Source organism: Podarcis raffonei, chromosome Z, assembly GCF_027172205.1.
Source record: "Podarcis raffonei isolate rPodRaf1 chromosome Z, rPodRaf1.pri, whole genome shotgun sequence".
In the NCBI taxonomy this organism is placed as follows: Eukaryota; Metazoa; Chordata; class Lepidosauria; order Squamata; family Lacertidae; genus Podarcis; species Podarcis raffonei.
This window is the reverse complement of record NC_070621.1, coordinates 1,587,798-1,605,328: the sequence shown is the minus strand read 5'-3', so window position 1 is coordinate 1,605,328 and position 17,531 is coordinate 1,587,798. Positions and strand designations below refer to the sequence as shown.

Sequence of the window (17,531 nt, the reverse complement as noted above, 5' to 3'; positions counted from 1 at the left end):
CTGCCTCCGCCATTGGCTGGGAGCTGTTCCCCGCTCCATCCTCTGAGGAAGAGGAGGAGTCGACCACTGAAGTAGCACTACGCTCAGCTTCGCGGTTGACTTCCTGCACTTCCTTTGAGCATTGGGGGAGGCTGGCCCCCCCTCCCAAAAATATTGAGGGGGCCCAAAAGGGCTTGGCCCCTAGGAGATGGCACCCCTGACTAGGACATTTGGCACAGTGGAATGATTAGAAGAAAAAGAACTACTCACCTTGCCACTGCTATTCCTTTTTATCCTCCCTGGAGTCTGCTCCTGGGTTCTATCTTTCCTCTTCTGTTTGGCCTTAATGCCCTTGGCCTCATTTACCTGCACCGCCATATAAGCCTAGTGGCTAGATTGGCCCACACAGATTTTAGTTTGCAGACACCCGTGAGCATTGCATAGCAACGCCAACCACGTCATGTGGCAGTGAGGACAAACAAGAAGGCGAATGATGGCAAGAATAGCAGCAGCAGCAGAACAATGAGACTGAGGGCTAAAACCACCAGATGTGGAGGGCACTAAGTAGCTCTGGCTCAGCCCAGTTCAAAATCCAGATATTTAGCTCCAGATATTGAGAGTGCATGGGCGGGAGGCAGCACACATATTTTTACTACTCCAATCAAAACTTTTGAAACTCTAGAAAGCGAAGTTCCAAAATTAAATAAACACAGCAACTCACACTTGCAGAATACCTATAACCATGGTTGTAAATGCAGCAAGTTGTCAAGCACAGGAGTCTAACCATTAAATCAGCAGAAGTTTTAAGTTTGGCATTAAAAGCTTCATTAGTAGCAAGAAGAAAAGTGATACGACTGTTGGTCGAAGCATGGTAAAATTTAAACTTTTTTGATGGTGCCTATAAAAATCCTTAGAAAAAAGGATGTTGCCACTGTAATTTACACTTGGGTGTTTTAAATCAGGTTCAGGTAGGAAAAGCATTAAGAACGATGCGGTTTTTATTCTCTGCAACTGTTTTATTGACAGAGGGCTATTTGTTTTTGTTTTTCCCTTCTTGTAAAGTACAGAAATCTAACACTACCTGTCCACACAGAAGGGGAAGCAGAACTTGGTCAGAGTCTGTAGAATTTCCTGTGGAGAGAAAGGGGGAGAGAGAGAGAAAAGAGAGAGATAATTTATACATCTAATGGGACCAATAAATCTAACATTAACCACAGAACACAATCTTATAACTTTGCCCTGAAGAAACAAGAGACAGATGAAGAGAAATGTGCTTTATCAATTACATGGAAGGAGTACCAGGCAGTCAATCATGTGAAATAATAAACATGATCAAACTTCATTAAAAATGAAAAATTAATCAAGATTCACACATGGGCAGGCAGCAGGAGCCCTCCAGCAGACCTCCGGAGGGAAGGAGGTGGCTAAGCCAGTGTGCGTTAACTTGCCTCTGGGGAGACGCTCCGACCTGACCATATGGACACCAGCGAACACCATCCGGCCAAGACAGCTCTTTGGCCTGGCAGCATTTCCTCTCCTGGCACAGCACTTGCTCGTATCCTAGGAACAAGGGCTGCTGGGAGTGGAAAAGGCTTCCCAACAAACACAGCACAGAATAAAACCAGCAAAGGCTCTCCGGAGCTATCCTAGGCACACTGTCCCTCTCGCCACACTGCAGGGGGGGGTCACAGGCAGCATGGAGGTTTTTAAGAGAAGGCTTAGCAGAAGTTTGCTTTCGGGAGAAAATTACAAGTCACAGAAACTTACGACAGTGAGCTGAATAATACAATGCAATAATGTAAGTAAGGGCTGAGGGGAGGAAGTTAAGACTCCATCTATATGTATATTTCTTAAATCTTGAAAACAAAACACTTTAGGACCATCTGTTCTCTGAATATCCCTTTAAAAGGAATCTCAGAGATTAAGTTCTTCTTTGTTTAATGTAGTTCAGGAAGTGAGGTACACAAGCACAATAGCGCATCGAGGGAAAATTACCCAGAACAGCGCAAGAACCGGGGAAGCTCTAGCTCTGTGTTTAAAAGTAAAAACATTCAATATTGTCCTTTTTATAAAAATGACATTACGTTGCCCATTCTCTACATATTTACAAATTCAAGAATGAAGAATAAGTCAAGTGGTTTTTGATGATTTTTTAAGTGGAACTACATTAAACAAACACTTGATAAAATTAATGATCAATTTACAAAACGAAGCACTTTCCAGGCCAGTAATAATAAATTATCTGTGCTAGCAGAAGTGATGCTTCGTGCTTCATTTATTTTTAAAACCACTTCCATCATTTAACAAATAAACCACATCAATCTAATCACCCATTCAATGGAGCAGAAAACATATTGACTCTCCTGGCAAGAACATGGTCCTCCTACACAATTCAATTGAGCATGCCCCATTCCTTCATATGCTTTCAAGCTCAATTGCTCAACACTGCATCACCTATTTAAAAAGTGGGGAGAGGAGTAGTATTGCCAAATTAAAGGTTATGGAGCACAGCCAAGGGAAGAAAGGGCCAGGGAGAGAGAAAGAGGAGTGGGGCACAATCTAGGGCTGGGTTGCTTTATAATTTCTCTTTTAAAAGCACAGAACAGCTTGTTTAGACAATGGAATAGTTTAGTGCTTGGTTTATCCCAGGTCTAATGCTTGTGGAAACCAACAAGTGAGACAAAATTCAGTACCTATGAGGATTCCTGCCAGGAGCTTAACAACCCCTCTGTCCCAGGAAGACAGTGAAGAAGAGAAAATGAGGTTGATTGTCTGCTGAGTACGGTTTGGTTTAATGAATCACAACCAGTGCCTGTTAGGGCCAGGCAGTGTCTGGTTTTCAACACTGTGATACATCACCAACTAAACATCACAATATGTAGAGGCTAACAGGGAATGTCCTGGCAACTGGGGCCTAAAACTGACAATTCCTTACTTACCTTTAGCCTACTGCTACAACTGTTGTCTTATAGTATGGGTAATTTTCTCTAAAAGTAAAGCTGTAGGAGTAATTAGTACCATAGGTAAGTTGAAAGAATGTTCCCTAATAGACACGAGGGACACACAGACAAAGAGAGGGGAGGAGAGGGAGAGAGAGAAGGGGAGAAGGGAGGAAAGAGGCAAAAACAAGAGGGCAAGCTGTTTTTATTTTCTTTAACTCAGAAGTAAATAATCCCAGTTAACTTTTCCAGGGGACTAGCATTGACTTCCAAGCAAGCCTGGCGGCAGCACTGGGGTTCTGGGGAGACGAGGCGAAAAGGCTTCCTCTTCTTGCAAGGGTCACAAGAGGGCTTGGGTGTCAGGGTCTCGCAGGCAGACGCTGCCAGCAGAGGGAGCCCAAAGAAAGAGGAAGGAAGGGGAAAGGGGTTCCCAGCAAGACCAGCATCTCCCTCAACCACCTACCAGTCTGGCACCTGCACTTAAAACTAGAAGCTCATGAGGAAAGTTCCCGGGTAGGCTACTTTCTTCAGGGCCTGCTTTTGAGGTTCCCTGCAGGTGGCAGAGCAACAGGGGCAGCAGGAATGAGGAGACGAGCAATGACCAAATTCATGTTTTCCCACATTGCGATTTTTGCATAGCACATGCACACATTGTGATTCACAATACAGTGGACCCTCTGGATACGAATGTAATTCGTTCCAAGGGTCTGTACATACCCCGAAAAATCCTCAAGTAGGGGAGCCGCTTCTGTGCATGCGTGCGCGGTGAATCTCGGAAGAATAGACTTCCAGGTTTGCCATGTTCGCAACCCGAAAGTTACGTTACCCGAAGGTAACATAACCCAAGGATCCACTGTACATTGCCACGTCAAATATTACGAAATCAGGACCACAAGGTCGACTTCAAACTTGTATTGATCAGTGTATTGACACTTCGCTCAGCACTAATGTCTGTGCCAGGCTATTTTGTGTCCTAGGCAAAGCTAATCCCTTGCACGCACACCCCCAAAATACTAACTTCAATTTTCAAAACCAGGCATCCTGTAGAGAAAATGAAGAATACAAAAGTTTAAACTGCTATGTTTATTTTAAATTGCAAGAATAAGGAATACAACTTAGATTATCTGTCTGAAATACAAAAGAAAACGTTTTAGCACATAAATCGTTTTGAATAATCTTGTAAATTTAAGTCTCTTTAAGTTTTTCCTTTGCAAATTTTGTCACCAATTCCTTCAGGTCAAAAGCTTGGGCACGTTCAACTGATGTAGCTGCCAAGCGAACTAGTCTCTTTCTCAACATTGTTAAGCATATTTAAGTTTTTTTTATGTTTGAGCTTTGAGAAACTGCTTGCCACTGACACTGGAAGTGTGAGAAGGATCCTTAGAGCAACAGAAATATTGGGCTATTGCTCAGACCTTCAGCACCAGTATCTTTTGTTTCCATTGTGCATCAGTGATTTTTCCAAATCATTGCAAGCCTTAAGTACATCTTCAGTAGATTTTTTGTTGACACTATAAATATCATACAGGAAGCCAAAGAAGGAATCACATTGCTGTGGCTGTGGGAATATATTCAATAGATTGTATGGCCATGTCTAAGTCAGCATAGCAGAAACCTACTTTGAATTTCTGTGTTGGATCTTGAGGTCTCTTCTTGGGCCTCCTCCTCAAACTACCCTTTCTTTCTCCTTTCTCTAACTTGTTCTGTCCTCAAAGGTTGAGAGAATTTCTAGTTTCTTTGCAATCTCAGTAAAGGTAAAGGTAAAGGTACCCCTGCCCGTACGGGCCAGTCGTGTCCGACTCTAGGGTTGTGCGCCCATCTCACTTAAGAGGCCGGGGGCCAGCGCTGTCCGGAGACACTTCCGGGTCACGTGGCCAGCGTGACGAAGCTGCTCTGGCGAGCCAGCACCAGCGTAGCACACGGAAACGCCGTTTACCCTCCCGCTATAAAGCGGTACCTATTTATCTACTTGCACTTAGGGGTGCTTTCGAACTGCTAGGTGGGCAGGAGCTGGGACCGAAAGACGGGAGCTCACCCCGCCGCGGGGATTCGAACCGCTGACCATATGATCGGCAAGTCCTAGGCACTGAGGTTTTACCCACAGTGCCACCCGCGTCCCCATATTGCAATCTCAGTAGCATCTGTCAAAACTTGTTGAAAACCCTCATCACCTCTGCAGCCCACAAGGAAATTCTTGGTCACTTGCAACTGACTGGTAGCTGAATTTTTATCAGCTTCCTTATTTTGTTGTAGCTTGCTTGTAAGATTGGCTTCAAAAAAGGGTGTTGTTCCATGTAACAAGGAATACCACAAACTTGAACTTACAAATTGCAACAGCAAGCTTCAATTCAATACATATTTCCAGAAAAACCTTTTAGGCTTGTGTTTTCAAAGATCTCTATTAAAGCATCTTATATATTACCAAGATGATATCTCAGTGGTTTCAGAGCATCGATCTGACTCTCCCATCTTGTTTCACTCAATGGCTTAACATTTATGCTATACACAGCTAGTTAGAATTTGCCAATGCTGGGTCAATGCAGAGAAATAATTAGACATCTGTTGAACCAAACTGAAGAAACTAGTTGCTTCCAGACAACAACAGCATCATTGACTACCAAGTTTAAAGAGTGTGCATTGAGGGCACAAAAAAGGAACATGGTTTATGTCCAGGACTTTCTTTGGTACACAATTTGCCTTTCAAGTTACTCCCATTATCATAACCTTGACCACACAGATGCTCAATTGGTAATCCCACTTGCTCAAGCTGTCCAAGAAGACTTTCTGTCCTAAAGGCACTTGTAGTCTCTTTTATCCCAAAAAATGTTCTCTTACGATAACATCAGGCTCAGACATCTCATTATCTAATGGTTTTATTACATCAACATAGCATACAATCATTGTCATTTGTTCAATATGACTAACATCAGGTGTGCAGTCCAGAATAACTGAGTTGTATTTGGCTTACTTTGCATGCGCTAAAATTTTCTGCTTTATAGCACCTGCTACAAGCTGTTTAAGCTCATTTGGGGTATCTTTTCCTACATGGTGAACCATTTTTTTAAAAATCTTCAACAGTGCACAAATGGTCATTCATGATGAGATCAAAAGGGATAGATATTCTACAAACTCCAAAAATGTCCATTGCTAGCTATGTACAACTTTTCAGCTGTACCACGGGATGCCACATTTTGCAAAAGCAATCAAGCATTCCAATATTCTTCAGAATATAAAATAAAAGTAAAATATTATCAGAAATTTATAAGATTCAACAAAAGCTAATCTGTATAAAACTATGCCCCTCAAAGGTCAGTACAGCGTCTACTCTCTGAGGTCTTCACCCCAGGCGGATGCCCAGTTGGCCTGATGAGAGCACCGGCCCTAGTCACAACTGTGCAGAACTGATTCAATCCTATCTCAGCTATGTTAGGAATTGATCCCCAAAGCCACAAAGGGAGGCTTTCTGGTTTGAAAGCAGGGACATGTGGAAAACAAGGCACATGGATATTCCCACCTACTTGCTGTCAACAAAATTGGCAGAGATTTGGACTGTTCATTTAACTGTCTATGTAATTCCAGAATCAATCCGAAGCCCATGCAGTACAGAACTCAATATACCTTCTCTTCCGAAGAGCCCACAATTCCAAAGAGCGGTGCTATTTGAGATCAAGGCGCACCGTCAGCAGCTGTTCTACAGCTCTGGAAATTCATGCCACTAGAAACTCAACACAGACTGAACATCAGATGGGAAGACTCCAAGTCATTGTGTTCATTTGGGCTGGTGATGGTGGAGGTTAAGTTGGTGATTAGCATGAAGTATCTTCAGGTTCACTCATTTTAAGCCTGACTGCTTTTAGCACAAAGCGGCTCCAACAAGGAGAGCTACCACCATTAAATATTTTAGGTCTGTGAAGCACCACGTGACTACCGTTTCAAGTGAGTAAGCACAGCTGTGTTCCTGCCATTCTGTGGGGCAGGGAGTGTTACGCAGCCAGAGCTTTTCTAAGTGGGTGGGATACAGAATTTAAACGGCTTAGGGTGGGCCAAACCAAACATGGTGCCAAGAGAACATGAGGAACCACAACCTATACGCTCTGTAGGTCTCATCCCCCAAGTCTGTGATGCCAACTCTACGTTCATATTTAATAATACCCTCCACTCACTCATTATGAAGCCACTGAGCAGGTGTGTGGGGCCTGGCACCATTGCCAGCTGCACTGGGCAAGGTGCAGTGGTAACACCTGGCTACAAGAGCCATGCGCTACCAAAGCCTCCCCTACATCACGCCTTCACCTCCTCAACAGATTTGCATACAAGCCCTTCAAGTGAGAGCCAGGGTGCTGCAGTGGTTAACAGTGTTGAATCCTGGCAAACCAGGATTCAAATCCCAACACGGTCATGAAGCTCCCCGGGTGACCTCAGGCCAGGCACTCCCTCTCAGCCTAACCTACCTCACAAGGTTGTTGTGAGGACAAAGTCAGCAGGAAGGTGAACCATGTATGCTACCTTGAACTCTTGGGAAGAAAAATGTAATAAATAAACAAACTCCGTAGCTGTGTGCTTTTATAAAACTCATTATCCCACCCCCCATTGCATTGCATTGTTTGGGGACTGAGGGTCCACCTTTGTACATGCAAGTGCACAAGCTTCTCTTCTGAAGCAAAGGCTCACGCCAATGCCCAGACCTTTCCTACAGCTAACTTTGCTTTGTTATGGTAACCTCAGGGAGATAGAAACAAGAAATCACATTCATTTTTGCTTTGATTCATGGTGCCTCCATGTGACAAAAACTGAACATGCCTCCCCTCGCCCCCCTTTTTCTCCACCATTGTGTGTGTGTGTGTGTGTGAGAGAGAGAGAGAGAGAGAGAGTGAGTTTGGGGGGGGGGGAAGCACAGACACATACACAAAGCCCAGGAACCAAGACGGAGGGGGGACGCAGCTGAGAAGATGCAAATAACCTCGGTAGCTGCTGCTCAGGGTCCCAGGGGCAGTGTGTGCCTGCTTTCTGGATCAATCTCCAAGTTTGTATTTTCACAAATCTTTTTTGTATGCAGTTTGATTTTTAACATTTTAATGAGCATTAAAGGAGAAAGAGAGTGAATCCATATCAGCCAGTCCCTGCCGTTAAAGCGCAGGGCATGAACCGCGTCCCGGGGGGGTTCCAGGAAAGCGCCTCACCGCTGGCTCCAGGACATTTGCCACCTGGCTCAGACAAGGCCCCCCCAACCCCCATTCTTTTCATAATGAAAATACTGCTGACATTATAAACCCCACATGGGCTTTTTAAAATCCCTCTTCATCGATCCAGCAAAATGTGTAACTTATTGGCGACAACACAGCACTCATTGATTAAGTTTGGTTTCAACACCAAAGTTTTCAAAATAAATGAGTCACAAGGGCAGCAAGGCAGTTCCCTTGCATTGTAAAGTAGCCAAGGGAGAAGGGGGCAGCCTTGGGGAGGGACTGCCCCACTCTGGCCACCAGGCAGGGGCACCAAGAAACAACTCATTACTTACTCACTTTTACAGCCCAAGGAATTTGAGGCAGGAGTTTGCTGCTATTGTTGTTGTTGTTGTTGTTGTTGTTGTTGTTGTTGTTGTTGTTCCAAGGGGAGGCCAAGCATCATTCACACACCCAGTGGAATAGGTGAGAGAGACAAGAGAGATAGAGACACACTAAAGGTTCCCCCAACCCATTTCAGAACTGAGTGGAGAACTGAACAAAGTTTCACATATTCAGGCCTAACCCTCTACCCAGAATATTTTATTTTATTATTTATTTCATTTATACCCAGCCCTCCGCCAAGGAGCTCACGGTGGCATGCACCACTCTCCTCCTCCTCCTCCGCATTTTATCCTCACAGCAACCACCCTGTGAAGTAGGTTAGGCTGAGAGTGAGTAAGTGGCCCAAGGTCGCCCAGTAGGCTTGTGAGGGATTTGAACCCTGGTCTCCCAGGTCCTAGTTCAATGCTTTAACCACTACAGCATACTGGCTCTTTTTGTAGCATGTACCATGCAAATATATTTTCCACACATACACACTCTGGAGGAAGAATTGATGTAGATCAAGTTCCTGCCTCAGAGGCTCAGACTTTAACTTTACAATCTAGTATTATAGTTAAAGAAGCATATGGTGGCAAATGCCAAAGAAGCCAAAAGAAAGGCAAGCTCAAGCCCAACCCTTCAACAACACCTATCTGTCTCCTGTTTCCTGTGCCCACCCAGTCCCTTACTCTCCCTTGGGGCAGAACTCACATTTTTCAAGCAGTTCCACATATGAGTACAGTGGTACCTCTGGTAAAGTACTTAATTCATTCTGGAGGTCCGTTCTTAACCCGAAACTGTTCTTAACCTGAAGCGCCACGTTAGCTAATAGGGCCTCCTGCTGCCGCCAGTGTGCGATTTCTGTTCTCATCCTGAAACAAAATTCTTAACCTGAGATACTATTTCTGTGTTAGCAGAGTCTGTAACCTGAAGCGTCTGTAACCTGAGCGTCTGTAACCTGAAGCATCTGTAACCCAAGGTACCACTGTATACGGGTCACATTCTGTCTTTCTCCCCACACTCCAATCCTTCCTGTTGTGGTTTTCCCTCCAGACACTCACACACTCAAAAACTCTCTCTTACTGATCTAAGAAAACAACTCCTCACCCGACTCCTTTCTCTGCCCTTTGGAAATCCATTGTTAGCAATAAGAACAAAAGAAGTTTTTTCTAAAGCAAAGCAAATTCCCCCCAAGTGGGTCCTGTGCTGTTTACCAGCAGGGCAATGGCTACCAATAGTTTTGAGGTGGAAAACATTCTGTTTGAAGAGCAACTAGCTAACAAGATGGCAGCCCAAAGCTTCCAGACTCAACCCCAAAAGCTGTTTTCAGTGCTGGAACTCGACAATACAACCTGCACCATGAGCACCCCAACGCAACACAACAGCAACACTTGGTGGTACACATTTCTCTCATCTCTGCATAATCACAGCTCACTACCAATTATTTCAGTGGATGGGACCCAGGACATGGGACTTTCAACAAATGCCTACTGCTCATATTGCTCATCCTCTGGGCAAATAAGCTGGGTGGTTGTGACTAAGGGTGCGCTGACTCGTCTTTAAATTAAGACTGTTAACAAGACCACAAATCTGATACAGGGGCAGAATCAGATGGAGAGGAAAGTGAATGGCACTAGAGCCAAGTGGCAGGACATGTGCTTTGCCCAGCTCCAACCCACGGCATATCCAGTTTAGAGGAGAAGGAGGAAGGATGAAGGGGCAGAGCTTGGAAAAAGTCTTCACCACTGCCTTAGCCAACAGGCAAGACTGGGCTTGCATAAGGTAATTTCCTGCACTCCTAGAAGTCACCACGTTCATCACAAGTGTCTAAGGAACCTCTCTTCCAATCATTTGTTTATTTAAAATATTTACACTCCACTCTTCATCTGCTTCAGTTCGGGGGCAGTTTACAAAATCACAACACAATTCCCTTTGCTTGATAACATCAGATGTGCCCCTGAATGTAAAACTTCAAAATAAGGCTGCCGTGGGAGACCAGCAGTCCTTTTAAGCCCTCTCTCTTGCCTGTACAACTGTGCTGGTGTTTTAAAGGGCCAGCTTCCAAACTGATTTCAGGCAAACTTAACTGGGAAGAGGAAACCTGGGGGTCATGGAAAGATATAAACATGCAGGCTGCCCTCGAGATGGTTGGCTGGCACCACCCCATGCTGGCCCAGGTTCCTCAAGTTTCATAATGTAGGAGCTTGCTCAAAGACAACGTCTGTGGAGAAATTGTCAATGAGGAGGCAACTTGCTCCCCCACGAATGGACCATCTAATCCACTTTAGGAGAAGCTGAGGAGTTCACAGAAAGGAAAACTGCTTGAAGGTGCAACTTGACTGGCAAGGCAGGGAGTGGCAAAAGTCATCCCTAGAGAGTGTGAAGAGGCAGCTCAGTCAGAGAACCCACTCGCTGTGAGCCGGACCCAGGCACTTTCCTTCTGTGAAAAGACACCAGTCAAACAGTAAATTGCTCAGTTATGAACAACGTATAAAAAGGGGAGGCTTTGTGACAATGGATATATAAGAAGCAGATTATGAAACAAGATAGTTATTTGGGAAGTCCCGTTGTGTTAAGGAGCCGTTGCTGTTTTTAATGAAAGCAGGCCATAGTTCTTCCCTCTTATTTGCAGCTGAAAATAAGGCTATTTAAAAATAATGCTTCAGAAACATGGTATTCTAATAAACAAAAGTTGCTTGCTGATTGTCCCCCAAACTATTGAGCTTTTAACTTTGTGCACAATTAGAGCAACACACATATTTCATCTTGCTTGCAGGAGCAATGAGAAGCTAAGTAAAGGGTAATGAAAATCCTTTTAGTGGAAAGGCCCAATTGCCCCACATGGGGAGAAAGAATCTCAAAATATAGGGGGAAGTTTCGTAAGCAAAGCAAGAGATGTATGGATTTGAAATCAGAAATTCAAAAGTAGCACACCGATGGGGAACTATTTACTGTATGGTAAGTGGGGTGGGGAGAGAAGCCCGTTCATTATCAGTTTCGATAACCCCTGACTTTTTTTTTAACTTGATTGTGCCTGTTTTGTCAAATCCACCCCTAAGGCCACCAACCCTTCAAATCTGGCTTGGACGTTACACAGGAGGAAAGTCCCAGCCTCCCAGAGGTCCTGCTCCTTATACAACATAGGCAAAAGCAGGAGATAATGGGCCTGGGCTGAATTCACTGCTCTGTGCTTCTCCTCCTGGGACACAGACCTAGCAGATGTGATAGAAAAAAATTGTGCCAGAGGAAAAAAAATAGCTCCGGCTTGTTCCTTTAATGGCATTCACATGCAAAGAGAGGGGAAAGGGAACCTCTCTCTCAGCCATACAGAATTTAAACACAGGCATAAAACATTATGCTAACTTAATTCAAACATAATTTTAAAATTCAGACTTTCTCGGTAGCATTAATAAAAATTTAAATTCAAATTTAATAAATAATAATTAATGCTGTGCTGAAAATACATACACACAATGGAAAGCTGAAAGTTCAGATTCCTTCAGTCCCAGTTTATAGACCAAATTACAGGGAAAGAACCACTGAGATGATTAAATCTATGTATGCGTTTGTCCTCATAGTGTCTTACACTAGTGTCATACACCTTTCCTTTACAAATAAAAAAGCAGCTTATAAATACTCTGAATAAATAAAACAGCACGCACAAAATATGCAGGAGTGCTAAATGTACTGAGCAAGCTGATTTTGACGACATGGTCTTCTTTGGCGATCACTCGTGGCCAAGTAAGATTGTCTTCCATAAACACAGTTTTAAAAGTGAGTCTGTAAGCAACTGTGGAGGCCAATTCTGGATCCACACACCCTTCCACAGTGGGGACATACCGTATTTTTCGCTCTATAACACGCACCCGACCATAACACGCACGTAGTTTTTAGAGGAGGAAAATCCGTAGGCATGCCACCCGTAGGCATTCCCTCCATAACACGCACAGACATTTCCCCTTACTTTCTAGGAGGAAAAAAGTGAGTGTTATGGTGCAAAAAATACGGTAGGTTTCCGGGCAGGAGCTGATCAAGGTGAGGGTTCCTTCCTCTTGGCGCATTTCTCCCTTTCGTCTGGAGTTCAAGTGTCTTCAAAACCCATGACACCTTTGGAGCGCTCACAGACCAGAGTTTCCCAGCTGTCAGTGTTGATACATTTTTTAAGATTTGCCTTGAGAGAGTCTTTGAACCTCTTTTGTTGACCACCAGCATTACGCTTTCCATTTTTAAGTTCAGAATAGAGTCAGCTCTTAGGTAACTTTAATTTCAATTGGTCTTCTCCAAGTAGGTAGGAATATCACCTTCAGTATAGGCAACAAAGCAGCTATAAATGAGCTGAGAAAAAAGTATGTACTAGGTATCCTTGCATTTCAAAACACAAGCTTTTGTCATTTTGTCTTCTAACTCTGCAATGCAGAGAAAGTTTGGGAACATTTCCTGCAGGTATTCAAATCCTCCTGGAAACTAGTCTTCAGAAGACTCCCGTTATACCAAGCAATGAGGAATAACGATTCCCAAAAATCATCATTTGGCCTCTCAAGGGCAAGCTGGCTAAATATCACAATAAACTTCACCCTCTTAATCAACAATCCTGCTTCCTTCAGGTGAGAATCCTGCTCCCCACCTCCTCCATGCCACCGTGTGTGTGTGTGTGTGTGTGTGTGTGTGTGTGTGTGTTAGATGACAGATATAGATATAGATATATAGATGATATAGATATAGATAATAACACTGATCTGCCAAATAAAACCAAATTAATGCAAATCTTTTTTATAAACATCCACAAACAGTTATTTAAGCTTTTGAAAAGTTGGCCTCATTTGAAAGCATGAAAATGGGAGTAGGGAGAAAGGAAGACGCGAAGGACAGCTTAGAGGCTGGCTCCTTGCATAAATATTCAGAAGGAAGATTATAGGATCCGTGTTTGGCTGTCTTAGGTTTCTCCAAAGTCCACATAGAATAGCAAAGAACAAAACTAACGAGAAGGAGAGCAGATGTTAGACAATGCAGCAACCCCCCCTTTCCTCTCTTACCACGGCCCCCCTCCTGCCCGCCTCCCTTGGCTGTACTAAGGCGCTTTCATCCCCCTCCCCTTTTCCCAATATGGTTAGGTCATTCAAGGATTCTCCTATAGACTCTGCATTGTGGTTGAGAGCTATAAGCTGGACCTCTGTCAGCTTTCCAAAAGTTCCCAATAAAAAGGCATTATGCAAATGCTACCTCTTTCCTACAGTCTCTCAGAAAAAGCAGAAAAGGCCTCCAATAGGCAGTCGTTGGAGCATTAGAAGTCCCAGCCTTCATTTCTGTATGGTTGTGTTTGCCTTAGGGCCATGCAGCTTGTTTTGACAGTGGATCCCCCCAGATAGTTGGGATTAGTCGAGCTTGTTTAGATAAACTCGAAAATCAAGGCCTTCTTGAGGTAGATGGCTAGATGTAGCTACCGAGTTTCCAGCTGCTGCCTTCTTTCATCCCCAAACAACTGCAGATCCACAGTAGATATCACAGCCACAGGCTATCTCCCATACATAAGTACAAAATTAAAGGCTGCTAAAAGAAGCCTTTGTAAGTCTTAGTGCTAAAATAAGGAATCTGTACTGTATAGTTTAGACATGTTATTCAAGTGAAACACTGGAGAGCCTTGCAAAGGACAAGTTTACTGAAAGAGGAGGAAGCCGACCATCCCTTTGCACAGAAACAGGCAAGGCACACCACATCTTTTAAACCCTTGGCCAACATATTTTTTACCAAATACTTCAAAAATGCATAGTATCAAAAGAGATCTTGTCAGGAGAATTGTGACGGAGCATAGAAACCTGCCTTATACCAGGGTCAGACTAGCCCTTTACGAACTGGCAGTGGTTCTCGGGCAGAGAAATGTCTTTCTTGTCACCTGCTAGAGACACCAAGAACTAAACCTTATACCTTCTGCACAAAAAGGGTGTGTGTTACCACAACTTGATTTGCATCTTGGCAACTTTCCACAGCAAATCCTCTAAGCTGATAAGGTGTCAGTCTACACACACTATTTTATGAATTCAACACACAGTAAGAAAAAGCTGAACCCACTGAATAGCCCGCTACTCCTCACAAGAACGGGAGCTGCCACTCTATGTATTTGTTTACTTTGCCCGTTTTTTCTTTCTTTCACAACAAAAGAATCCCAATGAAAGATTCCCAAGTGCACGCAGTACATACAAAACCCAGCACGAAGAGAATTGTGGGCTCAGGGAATTACTGTAATGTAAATGCCAAGTAATTGCTAGAGCAGCAAAGAGAAAAAGGAAGCCCACCATCGGGTCAAGGAAGAGTAAATATCTTAATTCTTCCTTTGCCACTCAGGGTAGCTGATTCAATTAGTAAAGAGGACTGAAAGGAGGAGAGCAGCATAACTTGAGGGAACTGACAGGTGGAAGGGAAACAGAGTACACAAACCCATCGTCCACTTGCGGACCCTGCTATCCAAGTCAAAGAGAAAGCAGTAGGCCTGGAGTATCTACCACTGGATTAACAGCCTGGCCTTAGGGAAAATCAAGATTTAGGCAGGAGACTGAAGAGATGGGGGAAATTCTGCCTGCCTACATTCTGCAGCACTTCAGCCTGACAGAACAACAAAGCTATTCAGTGTGGGCTGAATTATCATGGGGCAGGCTATTTGGGCTCTGTGCTCTTGGCTTTCATAGAAGTGCCCCAAGTCTCATATCCAAAAATCTGGCCTGCATGAGCTGGACAAATAGCCAAACTTAACCACACCAGAAGAGAAATGAATTAACCATCTTGGAAGTTATTGGTGGACATGGTGCGGTATTTATCAACCTAAAACAGAAGAACAATTTCTGCAAAATTGTAATATGTAACACAAGTAACACCACTCTAGAATTTAGAGACTGGCAGGATAACTTTTCTTTCTTTTTTGAAAAGGACAACATGGAACAGTGCCAACAGGTATACATATACTGGAAGGTCTATTTTTCAATTTGCTTCCAACACTCCAAGCCACTTTAGTGAACCATAGTGAACATTACAATCCCTCCCACATGGAGAAGATCATATTCTTTCTATTTCTACTATCACCTTAGCACTCTTGCTTAAATTGAAAACGCTCTTGTGCACCACACGTTATTGCAATTACCTTTCAACCAGGGTCTGGAGCTGGTTTGTACAACTAATCAACTAGATTATAGTAACTGTTTTTGTGTACTTCTAAATGTTAAGCTTCCATTGATATTTTTACAGAAAGGCTGGATGTACATTTTGATGATGACAATGGCGATGATGATGATGATGATGATAAATTAACAACACTCATACAATGCAAAAACTATAACAAATGTCAGAAAAGGACTGTGTTGCATGAGCCTTAAAACAAATGGGTAAAACTGTGATCAACATAGGTATTAGAGATCCCCATAAATAAGCATTGTACAAAGTTGAAAGGCAAATTTTGTTCAGGAAAGTTTTGCTAACTGAGAGCAAACCTGTTTCTATATGGATTAGCTTTTATAAAATGCTGGACAAAAACAAACAATATAAGGGCTGTGGCTAAATTTGATTTCTTCTTCAAGCTACAAGGAAAAGGGAAAATTATGCATAATCAATAACATTTTTACTTACCTTTGTTTTGATTGAGGTTGAATCCTGATAAGACAGAAGTACTGTTTTTGGGGGACAGGAGGCGGGCAGGTGTGGAGGATTCCCTGGTCCTGAATGGGGTAACTGTGCCCCTGAAGGACCAGGTGCGCAGCCTGGGAGTCATTTTGGACTCACAGCTGTCCATGGAGGCACAGGTCAAATCTGTGTCCAGGGCAGCTGTTTACCAGCTCCATCTGGTACGTAGGCTGAGACCCTATCTGCCTGCGGACTGTCTCGCCAGAGTGGTGCATGTTCTGGTTATCTCCCGCTTGGACTACTGCAATGCACTCTACATGGGGCTACGTTTGAAGGTGACTCGGAAACTACAACTAATCCAGAATGCGGCAGCTAGACTGGTGACTGGGGGCGGCCGCCGAGACCATATAACACCGGTCTTGAAAGACCTACATTGGCTCCCAGTACGTTTCTGAGCACAATTCAAAGTGTTGGTGCTGACCTTTAAAGCCCTAAACGGCCTCGGTCCAGTATACCTGAAGGAGCGTCTCCACCCCCATCATTCTGCCCGGACGCTGAGGTCCAGCGCAGAGGGCCTTCTGGCGGTTCCCTCATTGCGAGAAGCAAAGTTACAGGGAACCAGGCAGAGGGCCTTCTCGGTAGTGGTGCCCGCCCTGTGGAATGCCCTTCCAGCAGATGTCAAAGCGATAAACAACTACCTGACATTCAGAAGACATCTTAAGGCAGCCCTGTTCAGGGAAGTTTTTAACGTGTGATATTTTACTGTATTTTTGGTTTCTATGGAAGCTGCCCAGAGTGGGCGGGGTATAAATAATAAATTATTATTATTATTATTATTTCTTTTATTTTTTTCCATCTTAATTAATTGAAATTTATTCTGCATGTGCTATGCATAATTTTTTAATTCACCTGTGTGCTGCTCCTTTGGGTTTTATGTTGAAATAGCAATGGCTATCATTACTACTCCATGGCTGCATGAAACACATCCTGGTAAGCCATGGTTAAAGGTCTGCCATTAACACAGAGATCTCTCCAGCTTCACTCCTCCCTGCTAGTGAGGGGGAGCAAAAACCATTATCGTTGACTTAGTGTTAAATCTGAAACAGGGGTTCTGGCTTGTTTCACTCGAAACAAGCCTTAATTAGTGAGCCAAAACAAATACTGGCTTCAGGTAGCTCAACTGTTTAGAGCCTGGTACTGATCATGCCAGGACTGCAGGTTCGATCCTCATGTGGAACAGCTGCATATTCCTGCATTGCAGAGGGCTGGACTTGGTGGCCCGCAGGGTCCCTTCCTACTCCATGATTCTGTTTATAGAATGTAGTGAAACAAGCAATGATAACTGGTTCAGATGTAACACTAAGCCAAGAATTCTGTTTTGTTTCTCCCACTCACTACTGGGAACAGCAAAGCCAGGGAGATCTGCATGCTCACGGTAAGCCATTGGCCACAGCTAAACAGA

The 17,531-nt window shown here is 43.8% G+C and overlaps 1 protein-coding gene across 6 annotated transcripts in view; it reads right to left on the bottom strand.

Moving 5' to 3' along the window:
* DENND1A (DENN domain containing 1A) overlaps window positions 1-17,531 on the bottom strand; it is a 260,719-nt gene that overhangs the window by 166,519 nt on the left and 76,669 nt on the right. For 5 of the 6 annotated variants that reach the window (XR_008328483.1, XM_053373721.1, XM_053373722.1 and 2 more), the window contains exon 4: window positions 1,061-1,110. The exons of the other annotated variant lie outside the window; for it this stretch is intronic. Coding sequence is in view for 4 of the 5 variants with exons in the window: in XM_053373721.1 (XP_053229696.1) it covers window positions 1,061-1,110 (50 nt within the window). In the remaining variant the exon portion in view is untranslated. The remainder of the gene's footprint in view (window positions 1-1,060; window positions 1,111-17,531) is intronic. 6 annotated transcript variants of the gene reach the window in all.